Raw genomic sequence first — 22,753 nt, forward strand, 5'->3', positions numbered from 1 at the left:
TGATGACAATAATATAACGCCACTTTTTTTTTGCCAGCACTTTCCCTACCGCTGCAAGATCTCAGAGTAACTCTGAAGACCGCAGGTCTAATTGCAGCTGGAGTTGTGGGGACCTGCAGAGGGGGAAGGATGTGTGGGAACCCTTCCAGAAGTCAGCTCGCCACAGAGGGATGGGAAAAAGTGCAAGAAGGAGAGAAGTCATTTCTGAGCCACGATCGATCTCAGGAGGAGCACCTCTCTGCACTGAGGCGGGGAGGGAGCAGGGATTTTAAGCCAGCTTCCTTGACAACCTCACCCAGATTTCTGACAGCCCACCATGTTAACCATGTGGCTTCGCCATTCACCACAGGGAGATGAGGTGGCCTTGCCTCAGGGCCTGCTTGCAGCCATTGGAAAACATGGCACAGGCCATGATCTTTGCGATGTGGCAGCTACACATTTTTTTTTTGTAGGATTTGTCCCCTACTTCAACAGTGCACTCCAAATGCATAAATGTGTTAAAGAAGTGAAGGGTGCAGAGGAAGCCGTGAAAATCCAAAGTGAGTGAGTGTATGAGGTATCCCTGAGCCTGCAGCCATCCTGGCAGTTCTGGAAGGTTTTGTTACAGCAACATCGGATTAACTCTGGAACCTAACGATTCCCAGATGGATGCCAGGGTTGCTAATGCATTCGGTAGGACCATCCATCAATCACATGTACTAATGGCATGGTCTCTGGCTGACTTGGGTGCTTCTACTGTGCCTTGTTCTCAGCTGCTCCTGCCCCAGTTGCTAATCTTTACATCTCTCCTCAAGAGAACTTTTCAGGAGATTGTTACAAGCTGTAGGTAACAAAACTTGCAGCATAGTCAAACCGGGTGCTGTGAAGGCTATGCAGAACGCACTGCATAGAACACTAAAATAAACAACTAGGGAAACACCTATTAAATTGCAGACTTAATTTATTAATATTCCCCAGTTCTGTCTGATTATACTGGAGAACTTCCACCATCTTGCCACAGAATCCAGGGAAATGAAGGGAGGATGCAGGCTTCAACACGCTGCAGAGTGCATATGACCTTGGCTGTGGCAAGAGCTAAAATACACACAATTCCCTTAGCAGTATTCAGAAGTGCAGATATTTTTGGCAGAGTAGGACAGTGTAAGATATAACCATTTTCGATCCTGTTTTGAACTCAAGGGGACTATTCCAGCTTTCCAAAAAGAAGGAGGGATGAAAAACAATAAATATGTTGAAGCTTGATAGCCAGGGAAGCTTAAGGACAAAGAAAACTTGACTTGACACACTGTATTTTACATATTTTCTCTGTATGTACGTGCCTGGATAGTGGAAGACATTTAATTTATGTCATTCTACATGAATGGTATAACCAGACACGGCTGCCTTGGAAATGCTCCTGTCTCAGCAGGACACAGTCCATGATCCATGTGGACTTTGTGTCTGGAGGATAACCAGGCATCATCTTAGGACACACAGGTGGTTAAGGCAAATGAAGAGTGCAGTGCCAGGAGGTATCTGAGCAGCTACCCAAAGACCTGCCTGCGCTGAGAAGCAACACAGAGAAGGGTTTAACTTGATTTCACAGCACCCCTTCATGACACCTTGGAGACTTTGGGAGCTGAGGACAACTTGAGTCCCCTGACATGGGGAACTGGGTTCTAGGGAGAGTTTGAGTTTACTATTTGTGGGTCTGAGATCCTGGCACGTATTGCCTGGGAATCTGTCCCTAGGAAACCACGTTACTTCCCACCTTCAGTGATCAATGTATTTCCATTTTGCATGCTTCTATGTGTGCTGTTTGTCCTCTAGTGAAAGGACACTAACTGAAAAAGGAAATTACTCCAGGAAACTGAGAAGAAAGAATAATGGGAAAGCTAATGTATACTTAACTTATTCCAAAAAGGCTTTCCCTTAATGGAAATGACTGACAAATAAAGCACCTCTGAATTAAGACTTAGTATCAGAGGGCATTGCCTTAGCATTTGACTATAAGTATCTCTTGCAAGGAGACCAACAAAATCTATGCCATTGTATTTTATTTAGTGTGTTATCCTAACACTATTCCAGCATTTCCCCTGATTTCTCTGTTTTCTCCTATTAGGAGGAAAGAGCATGCAGGGAACATCTCACAGATAGCAGCCTGGTATCACTGCTGCATTTGAAGGGCCATGAACTGGCAGCTTATTTTCACTCTCATCAAGTGTGTTTGAAAACATTTCATTTTTGTCTGGCAATGATCACTGACATCTGGGACAAACCATGACAAAGCATCCAGATCCCTGATGGATTCTGATGGCTTTTTCTATAGAAAACCATAATTCAGGACCCAGAGTAAATGTTTTTTGAAATTCATGGAGAATCTTGGCTGATTTCGATGAACTTTAGACCACGAAGGACACTGTTTAGATGCCCTGGCTTGCCAGCTGTCATTTCTAAAAGCAGTAATTGATGTGATTCTTTATTACTGTTTCAGTCGTTCCCTACTGATCACTGGCACAAGGTTGTGGGTGGAAGCAGCATATGTGTGTGGCTGGGCTCTTACTGAAGCGGGGACCTATTATTCCCCTCCTCCTCTCATTTTGACACTTCCAGTATTGGTGGCGCTTACAAGGAAAACCAACAACTCAACTACCAATCAGGCCCTGTAACAGTAAATCAGGTGTATACAAATGCGGAAGATTTATGATAAGGGTTTTCAATGTTTTGGTGGGGAGACTTGTAAGAGCAGCCAGAAGTTTTGGCAGCACAAATCCTGCTGATATTCAGTGTGATTTATGGTCCAGAGTGCTTCATGCATGTTTGAGATTCACCCCCAGTAATTTACAGAGACTCAGAGAATGCATTTAAGTGCCTACTTTTGCATTGGGAGCACTTTTGTGTCCAGTTCTTTGGCCTTTGGTGCTTAGTAACTTTTAGCACCATTAATCTTGCCTCAAGTACAAACAAACTAGGCTGATACATAAAATTTACTGCTGGAGAGCAACATGATCCCAGTGTTGGGGTTTGTTCCTTTCCCGCTGGGGAAACCAGCTGGAATGGGTGGTAGACAAAGAACTGCAAGTCAGTGAAGTTTGTCCGAGTCACATTTGAAGGGTGAGGAACCTTTCAGATACCTATCTTATTTTTTGCATTGCTGGTGGACATGGAGACCTGCACCCTTCTGGCTTGGACCAGAGCACTCTGGCCACAGTTTTGTCTCTTCAGCTCAGGTCTGGAAAAACCTAGATACAATCTTAATGCTCAGAGAAGTAGAAGCTACAGTCAACTGGGAAACCCCTGATCAACAACCACAGATATAAAAAAGAAGAGAAAAGTTTACTTGGTTTTGCAGTAGGCCACCACACACATGATGCCAACTACTAGAAGAGCAATGCAAATGCCAGTTATGGTCAGCACCCGTTTCTGGTACAGTTCCTCAGCTTCTAGAAAGGGATAAAAACAGAGAAGGTCACAACAGGGAGGATGGCTAGGCGAGGAGCACACAGTCAACAGCTGGCATGCTACAAACCACTGCACAGATTCACACAGCCACACCGAAACACAGCCACCACAGTTTAGGTAGACTCATTATTGACTGCAAGGAGAACAGGACCTACATCATAGACTCTTAACGCAGTGGGGACAAGTGATCATCCATACAATTACAGTCAAAAGTATTTTTTTTTTGTTTAAGTCAACAAGAATAACATCTAAGAAACAACTTCACAATTGACAAACACTCAGCATTTGCTGGAAATAAAAATGCAATGCGCTAAGGTCATAACATGAATTTGCAAATGCTTTGGAAGTTTTACTCTGCAAAGACAGCTGGAATGAAGGCCAATTTTATGAGCCTTAAGAGAAATTTATTTTCTTATTATCTTTTTTGGATTGTTTTCATATCCAATGTCCCTCTGCCCCATACCAATTTATATCTTAGTTGTCTTTACAGGAGAGATTTCAAAATATCCTTCTACATTTGACACGTGAGCTTGGCTTGTAATTATATCACCAATGGAAATGAAGACAAGTTTTGAACTCTGGTCATAAAATTCAGACTCTTTCTCCAGCACTCCTCCAAAATCACAGCAATATGAACAACCAAGAGTGCCTTGTATCAGGGAAATGCTGGGTTTCTACTTGCGTCTCTTTGTGTCCAACAAAGGAACTGCTCTATCTAGAGTGGCAGCTTGCTCAGTGATGACAACTTGTTACTGATCTCGTTAATCAGAGATATTTCACTATAACAAAAATGTTAGTAGCACTGGTAATGTTTGGGTTGGAGCTACCCATGCATTCCAGCCTCACTCATGTTTGGCAGAAAGCATTGCTGTGTGCTGGGCTGGGGAAATATTATCTAAGGAGTGCTGAAACAGAGGCATGTTCTGTATGGATATGGAACAGCATTCCTGCTTTTAGGACAAAAGAGTGCCTACCTTTTCTCAAGTCTTATTTTTATTAAGCAGCCAGGCCAGAAAACTTGCCCTGGAGGATCCAGACTGGAGGGTGGCCTTAGGTCAGATTGCAATATTGACCACAGTCAGAATGCCAGCAGGTGATTAAAAATAAATGAATGAATAAAAGCTAAATAGCTCCATGCTACCTTTGCGATAAGTGCCATCATTATTCCTGCTGAAAGGGGACTTACATTGACATGAAAGGTCTGCGGGGCAATTCCAGAAGGTACAGAGATGCACAATGGTCTCTCACATGTGCCATGAGTCTCTGCCCAAGCTCAGGCACTTAAGCAACGTGCTGTCATAAATGTCACGCCAGTTCAGAAGAAAATGCTCCCTACTAAAGAGGGAGTAGTCATTCCTCTAATACGTTTCCTGGGCTTACCTTGTTTAGATTTAAAGTTGCTCTGGGCAAATGGCAAATATTCTGTGCAACAAACCACAAAGCAAAACGAAATCTTAATTTCTCTGATACAATGCACCCTACCATGGAACGAATTTGTCCTACAAGCCAAACCCACTGTAAACCAAAACACCAGCAAACGGGTCATGAGCACTGTCAGACAAAATTAATAGCACTGATTACTATGAAGGAGGGGGAGGGAAGAAGTGAGTTTGGTAAAACTAGGATGCTGCAAAAATGTATTAAAAAAACCAAAAACATAACTCCAAGAAGAGAAAGTAAAAAAAGGGAAGGAAGAAAGGGCTGAAACTCCAAACCAAAACAGGACACAGAGGAAAAGAGAAAGGTGAAATATAGGGCAAGATAAGGTTAAAGGGCTGAGAAGTCAACTGCAGGCCTGGCACAGCATGCTTGGTACTGGAAAAACAGAGTGAAGAAATGCTTGGGGACCAAAAGAAAAAAACGCTGAAGCAGAGTGTGAAGGGATTTCTCATACAGCATAACACCTCGCCTAGGCTAGTTAGTGGCACTTGATCCCCTTCCCATTTTTGCCCATTCTGAAAGCGCTTATTAGTTAGCCATGGAAATGGTGTATTATGAGGATGTCACAGGAAACAAGAGAATTGCGCTAAGCAATTTAGGGGCAAATTTGAAATGCTTTCAATTCTTTTTTTTTGAAGGGGGGGCATGCTGACAGCTGTTAGCTCATGAAAGCAAAATGAGTAAGGAGATCTCAACCTGCTTTTCTTGGAGGGGAAGAAAGTGGAGGATGAAGATTAATTAACAGTGGAAACTCTGCTTGGTTGTTTACACTCATGGAAAAATTGTACTGCCTGCAGGAGGTTTACTCCAGGCTGAGGCTGTTGCAAATAAGCTGGGCAGCTGGCCGGTGATGGCCTCGCTAAGGCTGCTACAGGGTTGAAGCTTGTTGCTTGTGTGTTGGATGCTCCCGGGCTTTCACCCGCTGCAGGGGAGGGGGTGCAGGAAGCAAGCAGGGCTGTGGGTGCAGCCCAGAGCAATACTCCTCATAGTGGCACGTCTGCTGGGACTGCAGGTCTTGAGGGCCATAGAGAAGTAAACCCCTGGGTCTGCTTTCATTGCCTTAATTCCCTCCCACGCCCTTTGAAACAGGCCCTTAGGATGACCCAGCTTGACAGGGAGTGCATGAACGGCAGCACTGCCATGCCCTCCCTCAAGCCATGAGAGGAACGACTGATGTGGAAAGCATGCACGCGCGGGCATGTCTTGCCCACCAAATCAGCAAACTCCCATGTAAATCTGGCCGTGCTCTTGGGTGACAGGGTCTCCCTGCCTGGGACAGCAATGTCCGATGGGGGAATGGCGGGCCCTATGGTGGGCCACTACCATCAGCAGGGATGCTGGCAGCCAGGATGGGACGAGGAGCCTGGCCATGACTCTGCAGGCCATATGGTGCCTCAAGGATGAGCCTTGGCCTCTCTGTTTAAGGTCAGAAGGGTTTTGCAAATCAGGGACCGAACTCCCGCAGAGCACTTGCAGTTATACCGGGTCTTGCTACAAACCTGCCCTCTCTCTGTAAATGTGTTAACATTTACAGAGTCAGTTAATGACGTCCAGACAAATAACATGCTGTGTTGGCAGTGCTCGTCAAACTAACTTGAAAATAACTAATAGAAGCCTTGGGGAAAAGTCTGTAGAGAAATGTATGTGCAATGAGAATTTAGAAAAGGTTTTTGCCTGTTAAATATTAAAAATAGTTTGATTTTTTTTCCCCCTGCAGAACACTAGAAAAATCAAATCAACATGAAACCTAAGTCAAGACATCAAATCCCTCTATGTGCAGCCTTTTGAGCATGCACATTATGCAATTAATTTCACATCACTCTAATTTATACATAATTGATGATATATATAGTCTTAAATTTGCTCTGTTTTAAAGTTTTTCTTCTTACAGGTCTCTGGGGTTTTTTAAAATAATTTCATTCCAAGAGTTGGTTGCACTGATGTAATTTCATATATAAAGCAACATTTGCAAGCCAGTTTTTTAAATGATTGTAATCTAATTCCTCATATATTAAGGTAGTCATATGTGTTCTACTACAATCTAGTACTTAAGAGAGAGAATTAATATTATCTTGCGATAATAATAATAATAACAATAAGCTCGATTGTAAGACATCTTTTAAATCCAGACTTGTAATGGGTTTTCCACAGTTTACAGCTTAAGCTAATGACATTTTGTGGGAGATATTTTTAACAAGAACATGAACTAAAACTGTGTGAAAAGCATCACTGCCTGCTTCCTATCCTCTGTTGACAATTTTAGGAGATTCCAAACTACCTGAATTCCAACTTAGCCTGTTCAAGCATTATTTGTACCCTAGATTACTAAATGTTAGTTAGATAAGTGCAGTCTATTAATGAAGAGGACTTATAAGATCTATTTCTATTACATTGAAGCCAAAAAAGTGTAAAAGTAGTACCTACTGCTGGTGTTCTTGGTGGGGTGCAATATGAGTTTGGTATTAGAAATATTGAATATACTTGCTGACTTGAGGATCTGGAATATAGCTGTAAGCCTCTATTTAAGTTCCTAAATAACTTTCAGTTAACTTCTAGTTTACAGAACCAGAAATGATTATATATATGCATATCATTTACACATATGTCTATGCATCTGATTTGCATACCTAGCTGTGGGTTTAGACATAAAACTTTACTTGGAAACTAGAGCTCCAAACTGCAAATTTGAGAATTTTAAGTAGCTATAACAGCATATCTTTTTTTTAATAGACTAGTTAGTCATTTTGTGTAATGCTTACAGTGTTTCCAAAATTTGGCAGCCCTAGAAGAACTTTGCAAGAGCAAATGTCAAAACTACACAATCAAAATTACACAGCAGAAAAAGGAATGTACACTACGTGACAGGACTAGGGGTAACGGTTTCACGATAGACGGAGGTAGATTTAGATTAGATACTAGGAAAAAAAATTTTTACAATGAGGGTGGTAGAACACTGGCACAGGTTGCCCAGAGAGATGGTGGAAGCCCCATCCCTGGAAACATTCAAGGCCAGGTTGGATGAGGCTCTGAGCAACCTGATCTGCTTGGAGATGTCCCTACTCCTTGCAGGGGGGTTGGACTAGATGACCTTTGAAGGTCCCTTCCAACCCTAACCATTCTATGATGATTCTGTTATGTCAATAATTCCTAGGATTCCTCAGGTCTGGAATATCCTATCACTATTACCATTTTAGTGAGCTGATCTCCGCTAACATTTTGACAAGGGTTGTTGTTATAGCTGTATGATCCCTTCTAAAGCATAAAGAAATTGGTTAGAAATTGAAAAGGGGAAGTGGAGAAAAAAAATAAAAAGGGGTTTATTTCTCAGGCTCTAAAATCTGCAGGCTAAAAGGAATGATTGGTCCATACCCATAAATTCAATCCCAAGATGCTCTGCCAATGCAGAAAGTTGACAAAAAAAAAGAAAGAAAAAGGAAAAAGTTTCAGAAAAGAGCAATACACTGTACTCAGAAATAAATCACATATGAGAATTACGGCTATTCTGTATTTGCACATGAAACAGGACCAAGGGGCATGTGGTTACATGGGCAGTGCTCAAGTGCACCTCTGTAAGCTACCTGACCAGAGCTTCTGAAAACGTTACACATCAAAATAGGAATGGGGGATCTGAACAGCCACAGTGCAGGGAACAAAGTGGGAACCATTAACCCTTAAAGGTCTTACTGAGATGAAGGGGACTATGGCCGGAAGGTGCCATGTGAAACAGCTGATTGTTTTCAGATGGGACCATGAGAGCACAGGATGCTTTACAAGGGGCAGCATCCCCATGCAAATGGGTCATGCATTGCCCTCTCTCCTGGCCCTGCACCTGTCCCCTGTGTGTGGCTCCTTGCTTTTGTGGGTTGTGACCTGGAGGTGGCTGGGACTGTTTGCTCAGCAGTGGGAGCCCTTCTCAGCTTTGCAAACTGACTGCAGCAGGGCTCTCCTCTTTGGAAGATGAGGAGCCAAACCCTTTTCCCCTGCCTTTGGGACATGCTGCCTTGGCAGAACCAGCCCCTGGCTGGATGGATGCACCTTGGGGTGCAGGGGCTGATGCTCTTTACGTGGATGATGCCTAAATGAGCATCCCGAGGTCCCAGCAGCCAGGGGTGAGGAGGAACATAGATTTCCCCCAGGCAGGTATCCTAGGAGACCCTTCCCATGGGGCCAACACCATAGTCATGGTGGCTTTCACTTTCTTTGTCCTTGCATGCTGTGAAATTTAAAGCCAATCCTAATTTTCTCACCAAATGGATTTTTTACGTAGTTTGTACACGTGGGGAATGTCAATTCTTTCTTGCCAATCAGTAACATTTTAAGGGTTAAGTGAGTTGGAATCCATCCAGATCTCTTCCTTAAAGAGCCAGTATTACATGCCTAAGTGAACACTGCTAACAATACACATTAGTTGCATAAAAAGCTTGGGTAAGTCTTGAATAAAATGAATGACATGCCCATGCATATATATTGCTGAATTTATACTTGCTTATAGGTAAGAGGCCTAGCCTGGATGTAATTTAATTTTAGGAGAAGTAATTCATATCATGCAGTTTCTATTTCAAATAATTCAATGGGAAGTTCATACTTAAAATGGGAATATATTCTGGCTGAAAGCCCTAACAAGAAAACATGCTGAAGAAACATGCATTGCTTATTCAAACCTAGTGTCATGTAGCTCTTATTTATCTTTGGTATTCCTAGCTACATTCCCTATACCTGATTAAAAGAAAGAACAATATCCCAACACTTCTCATTTTATAAACATATCATTACTTTTGATATTTTCCTATTTACCCAATATTATTGCATACTTTTAACATGCAATGTGGTTTCTATTGAATATTTGTCCAGGCGCTTTAAGAAGAAATAGAATTACTTTAAAAAACTCAGTTTTCATTCTGGATGTGATTTTTGTGGGGGCACTATTGGAAGAAAAAATGCTTGGGATGCAGGTTTTTTTCCAAAAAAGTGACTTACAGCTACAACTCATTAGATATATTGTAGCACGTTGCGGTCCAGGGCCTACAGAACAAGAGTATGATGCCTGGAAATGCTGGAATAGGTCTTCCAGGACTGCATGCTTTGTTCATGAGTGATATGCCACAGCTGCTGGGCACCGAGGATTTTGGGGTGGCCACTCTGTAGAAGAATTAGATGGGTGGATACCCTGGAGACATGGTGCTGCCCAGTGAGAGGTGAGCACAGTTGCAGATTTGTGTGGAGACCCATTTGGATCAATTCCATGCAGTAGCAGAGATGTGTAGGGAGACCACTTTCACCTCCGAAGGAAGCATGAAGGTGCCACATTTCTTAAGTCATTGGTTAGTTTTCTTATTAAATGTGTTCTGTGGGTAATGAGAAATTCTCAGAAAGTTTCTTTTTCATGTAATTTGAATTGAAAACGAACAAAAGTTCCCCAAACTATCGCAGAGCAGAATCCCTACAGGTTGGCCAATTCTGCTTGAGGGGCTGGGATGCTGTGTCTCTTTCTGACGCTTAGGATCCACTTTGGATCCTAAATCTTGGTTTATTTCAGTGGTACTCAGGCCACAAAATCAATTTTGAACCTGGGATGTTAAGTCCTATGGCTCCTGTAGAACTGTTATCCTACAACTGATTCGAGTCTCACAAGTATAGAAAATGTTCTTTATTAATTACAATATCCTATCATAGCAATTTCAGTATTCAATGAGCATTAACCAAGCAGTTTATAGGGAAAAACTGTCTTCTTTAACGTTAAGCAGAAGATAGACAATGACATTTTTCAAATCTGTTTGCATCATTTAGAAGTCTTGGTCTCAGCACATAAAGAGTAAAATTTAGAGTGCTAAAGGGCTTTAAAAAACCAAAAATTTCAAGTAAGATTGTCTAGTACCCTCATATAGATGTGACCACTTGAGTAATATATAAAAATTGAGAAATACTGAGCTAGTAGAATTGCTGAAAAATGGAGTTTTGAAGATCTGTAGTTTATGTGGAAAAACTGAAAAATCAAGGCTGTTATAGAGTAACGGCAGTTTTGGTCATTCCTCCACAATAACGCAGATTCACTCAACTCTTTCCTCGTTTAATTTCTCAGCCAGTCTTATCTTGACAATATGATGTCATCTAAACTGTCATCTAAACAGAAATTTCCCTCTACCCCTCTTGATGCTGTCCCTCTTGCTCACCAAGGATGGCAGAGCTGAAATGCACACAACTGGTGTCACATGCTGAAACACTTGTCTTCAGGAAGCTTGGGACCACATCCAGTTCATGCCGGAGATGGCTCACAGAATACTCCACAAGTTGTTCTATATTCCTAATATGTATATAACTGTCAAGTAGTGAAGGAAGCAACTCAGCTGGCCCTTTGGCTGGGGTCGTTGGCCCATCTGGGGCATTTGGGAGGACAAAGAATTAACCTGTGATTATGCTCTAGAGAAGTCTCCTCAACCTTCTATTAATCCAAGGCTCTGCCAGTCTTTCTTATCCCAAGGATCAATCATTCAGCACAGTGTTGCTATAAGAGTTCTCATGCACAGCTACATAAAAATTAGCCAAAGATGTTAATGTTAATTCATTACTTTCATTTTCCTCCATTTGCCTTGCTTCCTTGCCTTCAAGGGAGTGAATGTGTGAACATTGAAATACAGCAAATACAACTGCATGGAGCAGATGTATATTTGCAACATCTTTGTGGACCACCTTCTGGTGTCTTATGGACCAGTGGTGGACCACGAGCCCCAGAGACTGGCAGCAAAAAGCCAGGGTACTGGGAAAAACACCTGGTAGCAGCTGTGACTGCTGTGTTCAACGAAAGGACATTACAGGGTCTGCCAACCAGACTCCGGAGACGAGTAAAACCAGCACAGTTTGTTGTCTAGTTTCCCTTGGTCTGCAGTGGTGGTAAGCACCAGCTGAAGGGGAAAAACAGCGTAGCTGCAGTGCTAGAGGTAACTGTGGCAGTGGGGAATCTAACAGGCCGCCACCTCTCAGCCACAACAGGTTGTCCTACGGTTTGGTGTATCTGCAAAGCTGGAAGCCAAGGGATAGTCAACCTAAACATGTACTTTCCAGTAGTCTCCCTCACATCCATTCCCAGTTATTTCCACTGACAGAAAGGAAAGGCATTTCTTATGGATGAACTCTTGTTAAAATGAGTATACCATGATAACTGAATCCTCCAGAGCTAACCAAACCACTGCCAAGATAAGCCAGGTAGCCTTGTACTCTGTTGGGACGGGGGATTTCCAGAATGCTCAGCACTGGCCTTCTTTTGATCTTGCAAAAGGCCCTCAGCAAAGCTTGTAACTTCAGGACTCTAACAGATAGCAGCTCTAGGGCAGATTTCTGAAGCTAACATTTTCTCAATAGCCAACTACAGAGCCTTAAGATAGTAATAGCTCATCAGCAGGCACAGCTGGCGTGGAACCCCATTGACCATTTCTTTCCAAATGAAGAAAGACCCTTCTGAAAGTAAGTAAAATTAGATAGCACTGTATAGATCACATGTACACTTTTGTTTCCTACTGGCACTTATGTTGTTTAACATCCCAATGTGCTCTGTACTTTGCAAAAGCTGCATCTACAGAGCTAAGTTAATCATCTGCAACACTTGGTACAAAATATGAGCTTGGCTTTAAGCTCCAAATGCAACATTTCCCTGAAGATAACTCTCATTCTAAGTGCCCTTTTAATTGTATGCTGTAGTTTGCGTTCGTTGTAATAATAAAAAGTCATATAAACGCTTCTTCATTGATTGTTTTTGTTAAATATAAATGTACCTTTTCCAAAAGTGTCATTTTAAAATTTGCAGCATTTTAAGAGATTTGATGTTATACTGCAGATGCAGGGTAGGCAGAAGTGCCTGCCAGAGTCTCACAGCCATTGCTTGGGGCTCTCAGAGTAGTCTGAGGTAGGTAGCAGTGTGCTCTCCTGCCAGTGCATTTGAAGGAGAGGAGGGCTGGACCGGCTTAAGTACCTACAGCTGAGCATAACTGTTGCTGCAAAACCAGGGCATCTATTTCTTTTCCATGGAAGGAACTTTAAAAAATCTCTGGTGTCTACCATCCAAAGAATCCTTTAAAAATCCCAACCAGAGTTAGGAAACTGAAAAACTAATGAATAAAAACCCACCTAAACCACTTTTCTTTCCCCCCACCCCGGCCCAGGAAGGAAAATGAGTTTATGATTAGTATACAATTCTCCCACCGTTTTCAGGATAAATTCAGCAGCAAACAATGGACCTTATATTTTTACACCACTTCCTTTTAAATGATTCTTCCAAGATCAGAATATCTTAACTGCACTTTTCACTGCAATAGAGAGAAAAGGCCATTTAAATCTAACATTTGTTAAACTTAAACACTGTAACAGCATAAAAATTTTCAAATTCATAGTTACCAGAGGCTTTTTAAAAATAACTTACCCTAATAAAGCTTTTAAAACAGGGCATAAAAGACACACTTGAATGCTGGAAGGTCTGGTCTCCAGTCAGCACCCCTGGGATTTACACGGGTAGCTTCCATGATGGGCAGTATGAATTATGTATGGACATTTTTCATCCATGAGTTTAAGAGAAAACCTATGCACCTCTTCAGGCTCCAAAATGTCCAGCACATGCTAACAGCTTTTTGTCCTATATACTAATGGAAATTAAATTAAGCTAGCCTATAGTCTCTGAACTCTTTCTGCGCTGGCAAGTAATCCACCAAAAAAATAGTTCCTATAATACTGCCTTTAGATCATAGCATATTCTGGTGCCAGGGACAATTAATTATGAATGGTACACATGTATTAAAATGTAAGATCTAAGCAATTTTCTTACGTGCTACCTTTGACTTTGCTATAGCCAATGAGAGAAAATAAATGGTCGGTGTACTTTCTGTTTCCTTCCTGACAAGTAATAATTAAGCCATCCCTGCATGGGAAACCTTATGAGATATGTGAGTGCAGTGCTGATTCTACCAGCAGTCTGACACAGAGTCCTCTGTGTGTGCGTGCATGCATGCACGTGTGTGTATGTGTGTGCATGTCTGTCTGGTACATTTCTTTCATTAATCTGGCTCTGAAATCCTTGAGCTCTTGCACCTGTTACCCACAAATAAATATGTCAGGCCCCATTGTTTTTGCTGTCTCTCCTCCTTTTCTTTTTCTTTCTATGCTCTTTCCCTTGAAACTTGGACAATAAAGAGGAAGAACATTTTGATCCTGTTTGGCACACACTCATTACAAACGAGGTAAGCATGTAAATTACCTTTAACTTGTAGGTCCAAACACAAATCTCATATGTATGTAGAGGATTAGCTACCTGTCCCTTTGTTGGGGGAGAACTGCCCTGTATAGAGAGTCATAAGCTTTTTTTGACAAATAAAATGTGAGACTTTCAAAAAGTCATTTTTTCTCTTTTACTACTTGATGTCAGTGGGGAGTCTGTATCACACCATTCAGTGTTAATTTCACAGCGTTCCTAAGTCTTGCATTTCCCCATAACCTCAAAGCCGAACAATTCAGGAGAGTATTGCAATTGCTTTTTGTTATCATTTTCATGCAACAGGCAGAGACAATCAATATTAGGCCTTAGGCAACAAATCTAGTTAGAGATAAAAAAAAAAAAATTGGAGGAAAGATGCAGCGACAAGAAAGCAGCACCAACTGAGCATGCTTCTACTGCGGCACAGACAGAAAGGTAGTGGACGTACTGTAGAAGCTGGCCATTACGTAGTTTTGGCAGCGATCACCAGTAAACTCATTTGGGCACCTGAGTGGAAAAACAAACAAAAAAAAAAATGGTAGAGAAAAACAGAGAAAAGAGAAGAGGTGAATATATGCTAAGAAAGAAGCTCCTTCAGTGTGAACTGATATGACTTGGTGAGTTCACTTTCAGAAACTGAATCTCGGTTTAGCATCTCAAAATGGCTCAAGATGTTGAGAGCAACTCATTTGCTCTGTGGAAATGAAAAGAAATCCCTCCCCTAAAAAAACAGCCAAAACCAAACCAATCCAAATCAAAGTGTGTTTCAAGATGTGAGACAGAAAATCACCATTCCAGATTCCCAAATTGCTTTTAGGATGCACTTTCCACAAGGCAGCAAGGACACAAGATTTGTACATCACTCATCTCCGTGAATTTGCTCTTTTAGGGTTGCACTTTACAGCAGTCTCCCAAACAAGAAAGCTGCCAGTGTGTGCAATACAAACGCATCTGCGAACGGATAGAAAGATCAAAAATCACACAAATGAAAAACATTTTGGAGGTCAATAATGCCATGGTGTACAGATTTTGCTTTAGAGAATCAGGTTATAAATTAGTGTGTAAAGAGGCCAGTTCCAGCTGAACTGTGAAAACACCAAGTACTATTGATTTTGTTGCTGTAGTTGGGGAAGAAAGCAAAGTTCAGATTATTTTAACATACTTTCTTGGTTTTGGATTTTCATGGGCAGAGTTTCAGTACATCTTGCTCCAGTGAATCCAGGTTGGCACCTAAAGGGCAAAAACGTGATAAGCAATAGTACACCAAAACCACTGCACTAACAGACCAACATCTGCTGGCTTATGGAGATGGGAGTGCACTATGTGACCTCCTGGTAAGGTGCTAGTGAAAAGTTATCAGAAAAGGGGCAAGAAAGTGTAACCTTTCCAGAAGATAACACTTTGTAAAATTTACAGCAAAAATCCACCAAAGTCTAGGAAGTCTTTTGGCCTTTTTTTTTTTAAAAAAAAAAAAGAAAGAAAAATCAGAGCTAGCAAAAATATGTATCAGCTCATTGCTTATTCCACATCATGAAGAACCAAACTGAGTTTTTAAAAAATTTGCAATGCAGTGTATAACAGCAATTTACACTGTTACTTTCACCAGTCACATAAAATCTATGAAAGTATCATGATTTCCCTATTTCTGTAATGACATGTTGTGTCTTCCAGTAATTTCCTTTGAAGTGGAATAGCTAAAAGGGCAATCACTCAAAAGCCAAGACAGACTTGAAGAAAACTCAAACCTAAAGGCAGGAAGTATATCCAACACGGTTCACAAATGGAAAAATAGTCCAGTCAGAAATTAAGATGACAGGGCAGAGGTCCTCTCAAAATCTGAAGCCTCACAGCTGTCTGCTTTTCAGTTCTTAAGCTCTTCTGCGTAAAACTTCCGTGCAGCTTTCCTCCTGGTTGTAGTGAAGGAATTTATGTTCTGTGTTTTCCTGTCTTTTCTTCTGTTGCTGGCTGCCAATTCTCCCTTCACCTTTATTCTCCATTTTGGGGCAGAGCTCAGGCATATACTCCCAAAGTATCACCATGGCAATGCAAGCTCCTGTGCTTCAGACATAAGTTGAATGACTCTCCACCACACTAAACATCTATAGATGTCAGTCTTCTTTCCTCCTCCATCTTCTAGTCACTCTTACTCAGCGTGTAGCCTGAAATTACCTGATATCTGCCTCTTTGAATACATCTCGCTTTCGTTGGCTCTTTCTGATGCTCTCCATGAGTTTGCCATGATGCAAAAATCTCCCTGTTTTTTTTCTCCTGCAGCCAATCTGGTGCCAGTCTCCTTTTCAAACTGCTTTATCATTTACTTGCCAGAGGCCAAGAGCCTTCTTACTTGCAAATGCACACTGTTCAGAACAATCCTCCACCCCTTCTCTCTATCTGAGTTTCATGCGCATTGAAAGCTGTCCTGATTTTTCAAATTCCCCTCTTCCTCAATGTCCTCTAGCCCTAAAGGCCAGGGATGCTGCACTTGTACAAGGGGGGCTTCCAGAAAACCACTCTGGCAGAGGATCAGGGTCAGGCATAAACACAAGTATCTTGTTCAAATAAACCACACAGCAATGTTTTTTGTATAATAAAGGTATATTTTGAGAATCTGCAGGCGATTCTTTGGAGCTAATTTGCTGTAATGATGCATTTATTTATTACGGAAGGAAATTCATGTTCTTCAGAGCCAAGGTCACATCTTTTGGTAAGTATCCAATGTGGAGAGGTCCCAGACTCCACAGATATATTCAGCTCAGAAAATGCAACAAGGATAACTCTGTCATGAAAAGGAGATATTGCTGGGCATGACAGAAGACTTCTCGCACCTTTGATAGGAGGCAAAATGCCTTTGATAGAAGGCATTTTGATCTGTGTCAGTGAATGTTTTACCTCCGTGATTTCATTTTTATTTTGCATTATGGTGATCTTGTTAAATACCTGTCCCTGGAAAGCTGGCATTCACACCTGCATTGGCTTTCATTTCACAGGGACCTTTACATCTTGTTTGTCAGGCTCAGCCCTAGACAATCTGAAGGAACATGCTGCACATTAAAAGCCTCAGGCTTTGTTCGTGCCACTGGCTGGTGGTGATTTACCGTTCCACTTGTGCTTGTTTTCAGATGTCAGTGCAGCTGTGGAGGTGACGAAAACAACTCGAGCGCTGGTGCAGACAATGCAGAAATAACTTCCAGACTGCATAGGGTCAGCTCTGCTGAGATGGCGCTGAAAACAGTTCAGGTGCGTTTATACTCACTCTGAAACCACTGTCAGCAAATGGACTGCAGCACCTGCCGCAGAGAACGGGTCCAGGGTGGGCCAGCCGAGATGAGAGCCTAGAAGAGCCTCTCCCCTTATGATTATGTGTGAACACTAAAGGCATTTTATTGCTCAGAAACACAGTGTTGCACTGTTTCCAGTGCTGTTTGGCAAGTTGCTTACAATAGACTGTGCTTTTACAAACAGCTTGCTATGGTCTCATTTTCAAAACACCTTGTCCTACTCCAGATGCTATTTCTTGTTGTGTCTTTCTTTTCTAGGTCCTTACCCGTGTACCATTTTATTTTATGATGCTAGCAAAAGTTGGAGTCAAGCAGCTCGGGACAACAAATAGACAACTGTGCTGTGAGATGTGAGAGCCTTGTAATTTCCTTTCTGCCTAAAAAAAGGCTGCTCAGACTATTTATTTATTGTATTAAGTGGGTGAAACCACATACACAAAAATAATTGTTTTTTTTCTCTACAACAGTAGTTGCAAAGAGCAGTATTTGCATGCATTCAGAAGGCACTTCTCAAAACATTGAACGTGTATCATCAAACTGGTTTGTGGCATCACAAGGATGTCTGAATGGATCAGGACCTCACATTTCCATTTCATCCACTGCCTATAAGCAAATGCATTGTCGGAGAATGTTTATTTTTCATGGAAAGTACTGTACACTTCCATATTTAGTAGTCCATTTCATAGCCTAAGTCAGAGCTAGTATTTCTTTCCTGCCTGTTGAATGAATATCTCTGGATCTTTTGCTAGCATCATGGAAACAGATTTTATCTTTCTGCTGTTTTCAACAACTTTCTGTCAATTTCTGTTCCACCAAGGCCTTTACATGAAGACATACAGAAAACAGCTATATCATTAGAAAGTATGTAATTTACTCTTTTGCTGTTAAGAGGGAAGCATTATTATTTAAGATCTAGTGAAATCCAGTCATAAATTCATTTCTTCAGTAACAACAAAGCACTAGAAAAGATCTCTGTGAGTAAGGAATCAATTAGTCAGACCAGCAAGGCCACCATCGTAGGATACTTCAAAAGAACACTCTGAAAGTGTAACAGATATGATATTCATTTAGATTTTTCTTCAAGTAAGAAGTAAATGCGAGGAATTCTGGTCTTAATTTTGTATTTATTAAAAAAGCTATCTGACTTTTTGCCTTTAGTGAACTTGGAGAAACATTTCCAACTGAACAGAAATGACTTGGGAAACTCAAGTCTCCTAGGAAGCCAGTAATGACCAGGCTTCCAAAATCTATGATGTTGTCAAAACGTGACTCGTTTCTATGAAACTTCTGAAAATTTTACACACTAGTTTCTTAAAGTAATCTCAAAACTTCCTTTTTCATCTTTCATATTTTGAGATTGTTCTGTTCAGTCTGGGGCCATAATCAAAATACATGTAGGGAACATGCATGCCACCACAGATGTAGGTGTATAATGCATTACTAAGTCTTCACACATTTCTTGAGTATTTCATATGGTTACCTCTTGAAAGCAGGGAATTTTCTTGAAGTTCACACCCGTATCCATGAAAGCAAGATCTGATCCAGTCTGGATTGTTATACTATGTAATTTACGTAATACATTTTTTTTAATACATAGCCAGATTTTAACAGAAGATGAATTTAGGTGCTTCTTTTCTTTAATAGAATAGAGGGTTTACAAAACCAGAGATATCACTTGGAAAATTCCATGATTATTGTGAATCAGAGTAATGTTTTTTTTTGGTTAGGGATAAAACCAATTTGGAATGATATGGCTTATGCTTTAGAAATTTTGGGTTTGCTCTCAACAGATGGACCATATGGAAAAATGTGAACTTGCTACTGAGGCAGATATATGAAGAGCAAGTACCATATTTCAAGCATTCTGTTTCCACAGGCATGTTCTGGGGGAAGATTTATTTTCTCAGAACAATGAAGGCAATGTGTACTGGCTAGATACTTATTTTAATTAACACTGGAATACTAGAATTAAAAGTAGCCATCTGTATTTTCAACGAAATAAGAAGAGAAGTATATTTTCAGTTTCCCAGTACACCCACTTTGAAGTACTCACACTTTTATTTCTTGTGTGACTGTATTGTGTCCCATTTTGCTACACAACATAAAGTTTCAGTTCTGGCAAGTATTAGAGGGTATAGCAAAAGGCCTTGCAAAATAACAGTGGCCCTGATTGTCCTCAGAATAAGAATCCTCCTCCACTCCCTTACTGTAAATGAGATTCACTCTCTCTGATTTTACAGCTCTGATGCTTTTTCCAAATAGGTCTTGGGCCACCCAGAGAGAGGCACATCTGCCAAATTTGGGAATTGCCTTTTTTTTTTCAACTCCAGCCCTAGAATGAAAGGTTATTTCATATCTACAAGATGGAAAAAAAATCCCTACTTTGTTCAACTGTCTCTAAGACATTGAATTAAAAAATTAGCCAATCTATAACATCAAAGAACAAACACAGTCAGATCTCTGACTTTTTTAAAAAAGTCCCCATACCAGTGAAAATGGGATACCTCTGAAACTGTCAAGACAATGCTAATTATTAGCAAGTCTGCTAGATGCTGAGCTCTGCTGCCCTGGAGTTTTCTGAATAGTGTTTGGATAGGAAGCTAAAACAGGCAGTAGCCTCGCATACATGCCCTGGAGAGCCATAGCAAACTGCTCATTTTGTACTGCTGGCTTACAATGATAATGTAAATTTGACACAAATCTTTCCTTCTCTCTCTCTCAAAAAACAATCCAGCCGACCAGAGCAGCTAACTTTTCCATATTTACTTTAGCTAAAAATGATTCTGAAATCAATGAAATGTTAATCACTTTCAGGAACAGAGCAATCTGTGAAAAAAAACAAAGCAAAACAAAGCTCATAAAGTGCAGGTAACCTCCTTCTACAAAAAAAAATGAAAACTCACAAGTAAAGCAGAACATTGTGCGGTTTGATGTTTGTGGGTTTTTTGTTGTTTATTTATTTATTTTTTTTAATTAACAACAGAGACAAACAGTCTATGCCTTCCCAGCCTAATTAAAATCTCATAGACCTTTTGCCTACCTCACCCTCTGAGTCATCTTTACAATTAGTGTGATTCGATTTTTAGTTCTAGAATACTGAAAATGTATGCAGTTACAGCAGACGACAGTCTTTCCTGACTTGTTTGAAAAACAGCAATATCCTCACAAAAGTGCCCCCTTTCTGCTCAGTCCTGGTAGGTCCCAAGGACATTTCCCAAGCTTTAAATGCTGAATTCCTTCTCAAGCCAGAGAGAAGCAGTAACTCACTATGACTAGTTCAGCTCCAGAGGTAAATGCTACATGATGTGCTACCAGGCAGGAGGTGAACTCCAGTGCTGTAGCTTTTCATGGATGTCCTCCAATATAATGGACTATTGCAACAGCCTGATACAGCACAGGCCAGGACTTGAGAAAGGTGCACAAGCACACCCTTAAAAATAAACTCACTTATATGACTTCCTGAATCAAGATCCTCACACGAAACAGTAATCTCCACCAATTACCACGACATTCATTGCTTTTTATGCAGTTAAACACAACAGCAAAAACTTCAGTTTTAAATCCAGTCTCATCAGAAAGTGTTCAGTTACTGCAGCAGACAATAAAAATAACCAATTTATCCTGTACAAAGGGTACTTATCCAATGCAGTTATCCACACACCTTTTTTTTTTTTTTTTGCTATTTGCAGTGTATTTAGTTTACACTATCTGTTTCATTATTTCTAACATAAGGCTCAAGTTGTGTTTCTTCATGCCATATGAACTTCAATGGGGCTTGCTGTGCAAGTATCACGTGGGAAGATTTCCCAGTTAGTCTCTGTTATGCCTCATAGATAAAACACAGAGCTCATTCTTGGTAGGTTATTTTCACATCCACTAACTTAAAAATTAAGAAATATCTAATTTCTGCAAGTACAGAAGAAGCAATTGTTCAGATGTTCCTTTAAAGAAAAAGCATTTCTGGAACCTGGTTGCTCCACCAAAGTAAGCAAATAGGATTTCTCACCTGCACAGGTATCTTGGGGGGTTTGGGAGGTCTTTAACCATGTAACACTCTCCCCCATTTACACAGAAGGCCTTCTGCTTTACGTCACATTTCGTGAGATGACTTGTCCCAGTTGTAGATGTGGAAGTAGCTGGAAAAGATGAGTAAAAATACGGATCAGAATGGCTTAGTTTTTCTTCCTGACTGGTAAGTGTACTTGTATGTGAGGGAAGAATTGAGGCCAGGGAGGGTCTGGCAAGTCCTCTGAGCTCTCTATCTGTTGCTACCACAAGCACTGATTACCTAACCATGTATTTTGTTGATCGACACAGGAAGAGCAGTTTAAATGCATACCTCAGAGGAACACTACCACACACCCAGCCTGGGAGGAAGGGAGGATTTCACTAACCCTTTCCATCAAGAGACCTTAAATTTCTGCAACACTCGTGTATTTAATTAAAATGTGTAATTTATGTGCAGTTACTTACACTGCATTAATTGCATTCAAGTGATGAGGGGGGGAGGGGCGCGGGGAGGAGTCATTACAGGCTGCTGATACAGTCCTCAATAAAACAAGGCCCTGAATGAGGTTTCTTTCTGGCATTACCTTGAAGAAGGTGTTTTTCAGTGGAGCTTAACCTGAGGCCCTGTGTTGATTCAAACCCTTGGGACTGAACCCCTCCGTCCAGCCACTGCCTTCTCCCCAGGGGAGAGGCTGAATGCCTCTTCCCCTGCTCATAAATGGGAGCTGTGGCAGCTCTGGTTCGACCCTGGAGGGAGGCAGAGGACAGAGGGGCTGGAGGCATTGTCCCTTCCTGTGCATATACGATCGGCACCCTTGTGTCCGCAGGAGTCTTTGATCTGGAGGCCAACCTAGCAGCTCCTGCAGATGGGCTCATCTGCATGAAGTAGTAACAGTTTTGGACCACTAATACCATTAGGTATCTAAACTGCTATTAAATGGAAGTACCACTGTGCCTGCAGTGTTTCTTAGCTTATTCTGCTGTGTTTAGGGAATACCTGGCGAAGGCAGGACCAGGATTCAGTTAGCAACCTTTGAAGATACTGATAGGGTAGGATGAGAAATCCTGGCCTTAGGATTTGCCCATGCAGTGTCTGTCAAGGAAATGACAGTGCCCTGACCAAAGGGAGCAGTACTATAGGAGAGACAGTGCTCAAAAAGTCCCCACTGCAGTCATTGCTGGTAACTACTAGGATAAGGTGAATATAGCTCTGGCTGCCCTAAACCAGCTAATGGCAACGGGGATGATGAGGAGGCGATATTACGTCCTCAGCTCCTCACTCTCACTCCTTGAGCTGAGTTAAACCTAAGTCAGCCATGTACCTGCTAAGCTGCAGCTGCAGGCCCGAACT

At 41.4% G+C, this 22,753-nt stretch overlaps 1 protein-coding gene across 11 annotated transcripts in view; it reads right to left on the reverse strand.

Annotated features, from left to right (window-relative positions):
* Nucleotides 1-22,753, reverse strand: part of NRG1 (neuregulin 1) — a 492,971-nt gene that overhangs the window by 14,564 nt on the left and 455,654 nt on the right. For 8 of the 11 annotated variants that reach the window (XM_086770243.1, XM_086770241.1, XM_086770245.1 and 5 more), the window contains 4 exons: nucleotides 21,401-21,530; nucleotides 14,565-14,623; nucleotides 8,251-8,274; nucleotides 3,320-3,422 (listed from right to left, as the gene is read on the reverse strand). In XM_086770243.1, coding sequence (XP_086626369.1) covers nucleotides 3,320-3,422; nucleotides 8,251-8,274; nucleotides 14,565-14,623; nucleotides 21,401-21,530 — 316 coding nt within the window. The remainder of the gene's footprint in view (nucleotides 1-3,319; nucleotides 3,423-8,250; nucleotides 8,275-14,564; nucleotides 14,624-21,400; nucleotides 21,531-22,753) is intronic. The other 3 variants (XM_086770240.1, XM_086770236.1, XM_086770238.1) reach the window with 2 other exon arrangements.

The sequence above is a fragment of the Chlamydotis macqueenii genome, chromosome Z (assembly GCF_036417535.1).
Source record: "Chlamydotis macqueenii isolate bChlMac1 chromosome Z, bChlMac1.mat, whole genome shotgun sequence".
In the NCBI taxonomy this organism is placed as follows: Eukaryota; Metazoa; Chordata; class Aves; order Otidiformes; family Otididae; genus Chlamydotis; species Chlamydotis macqueenii.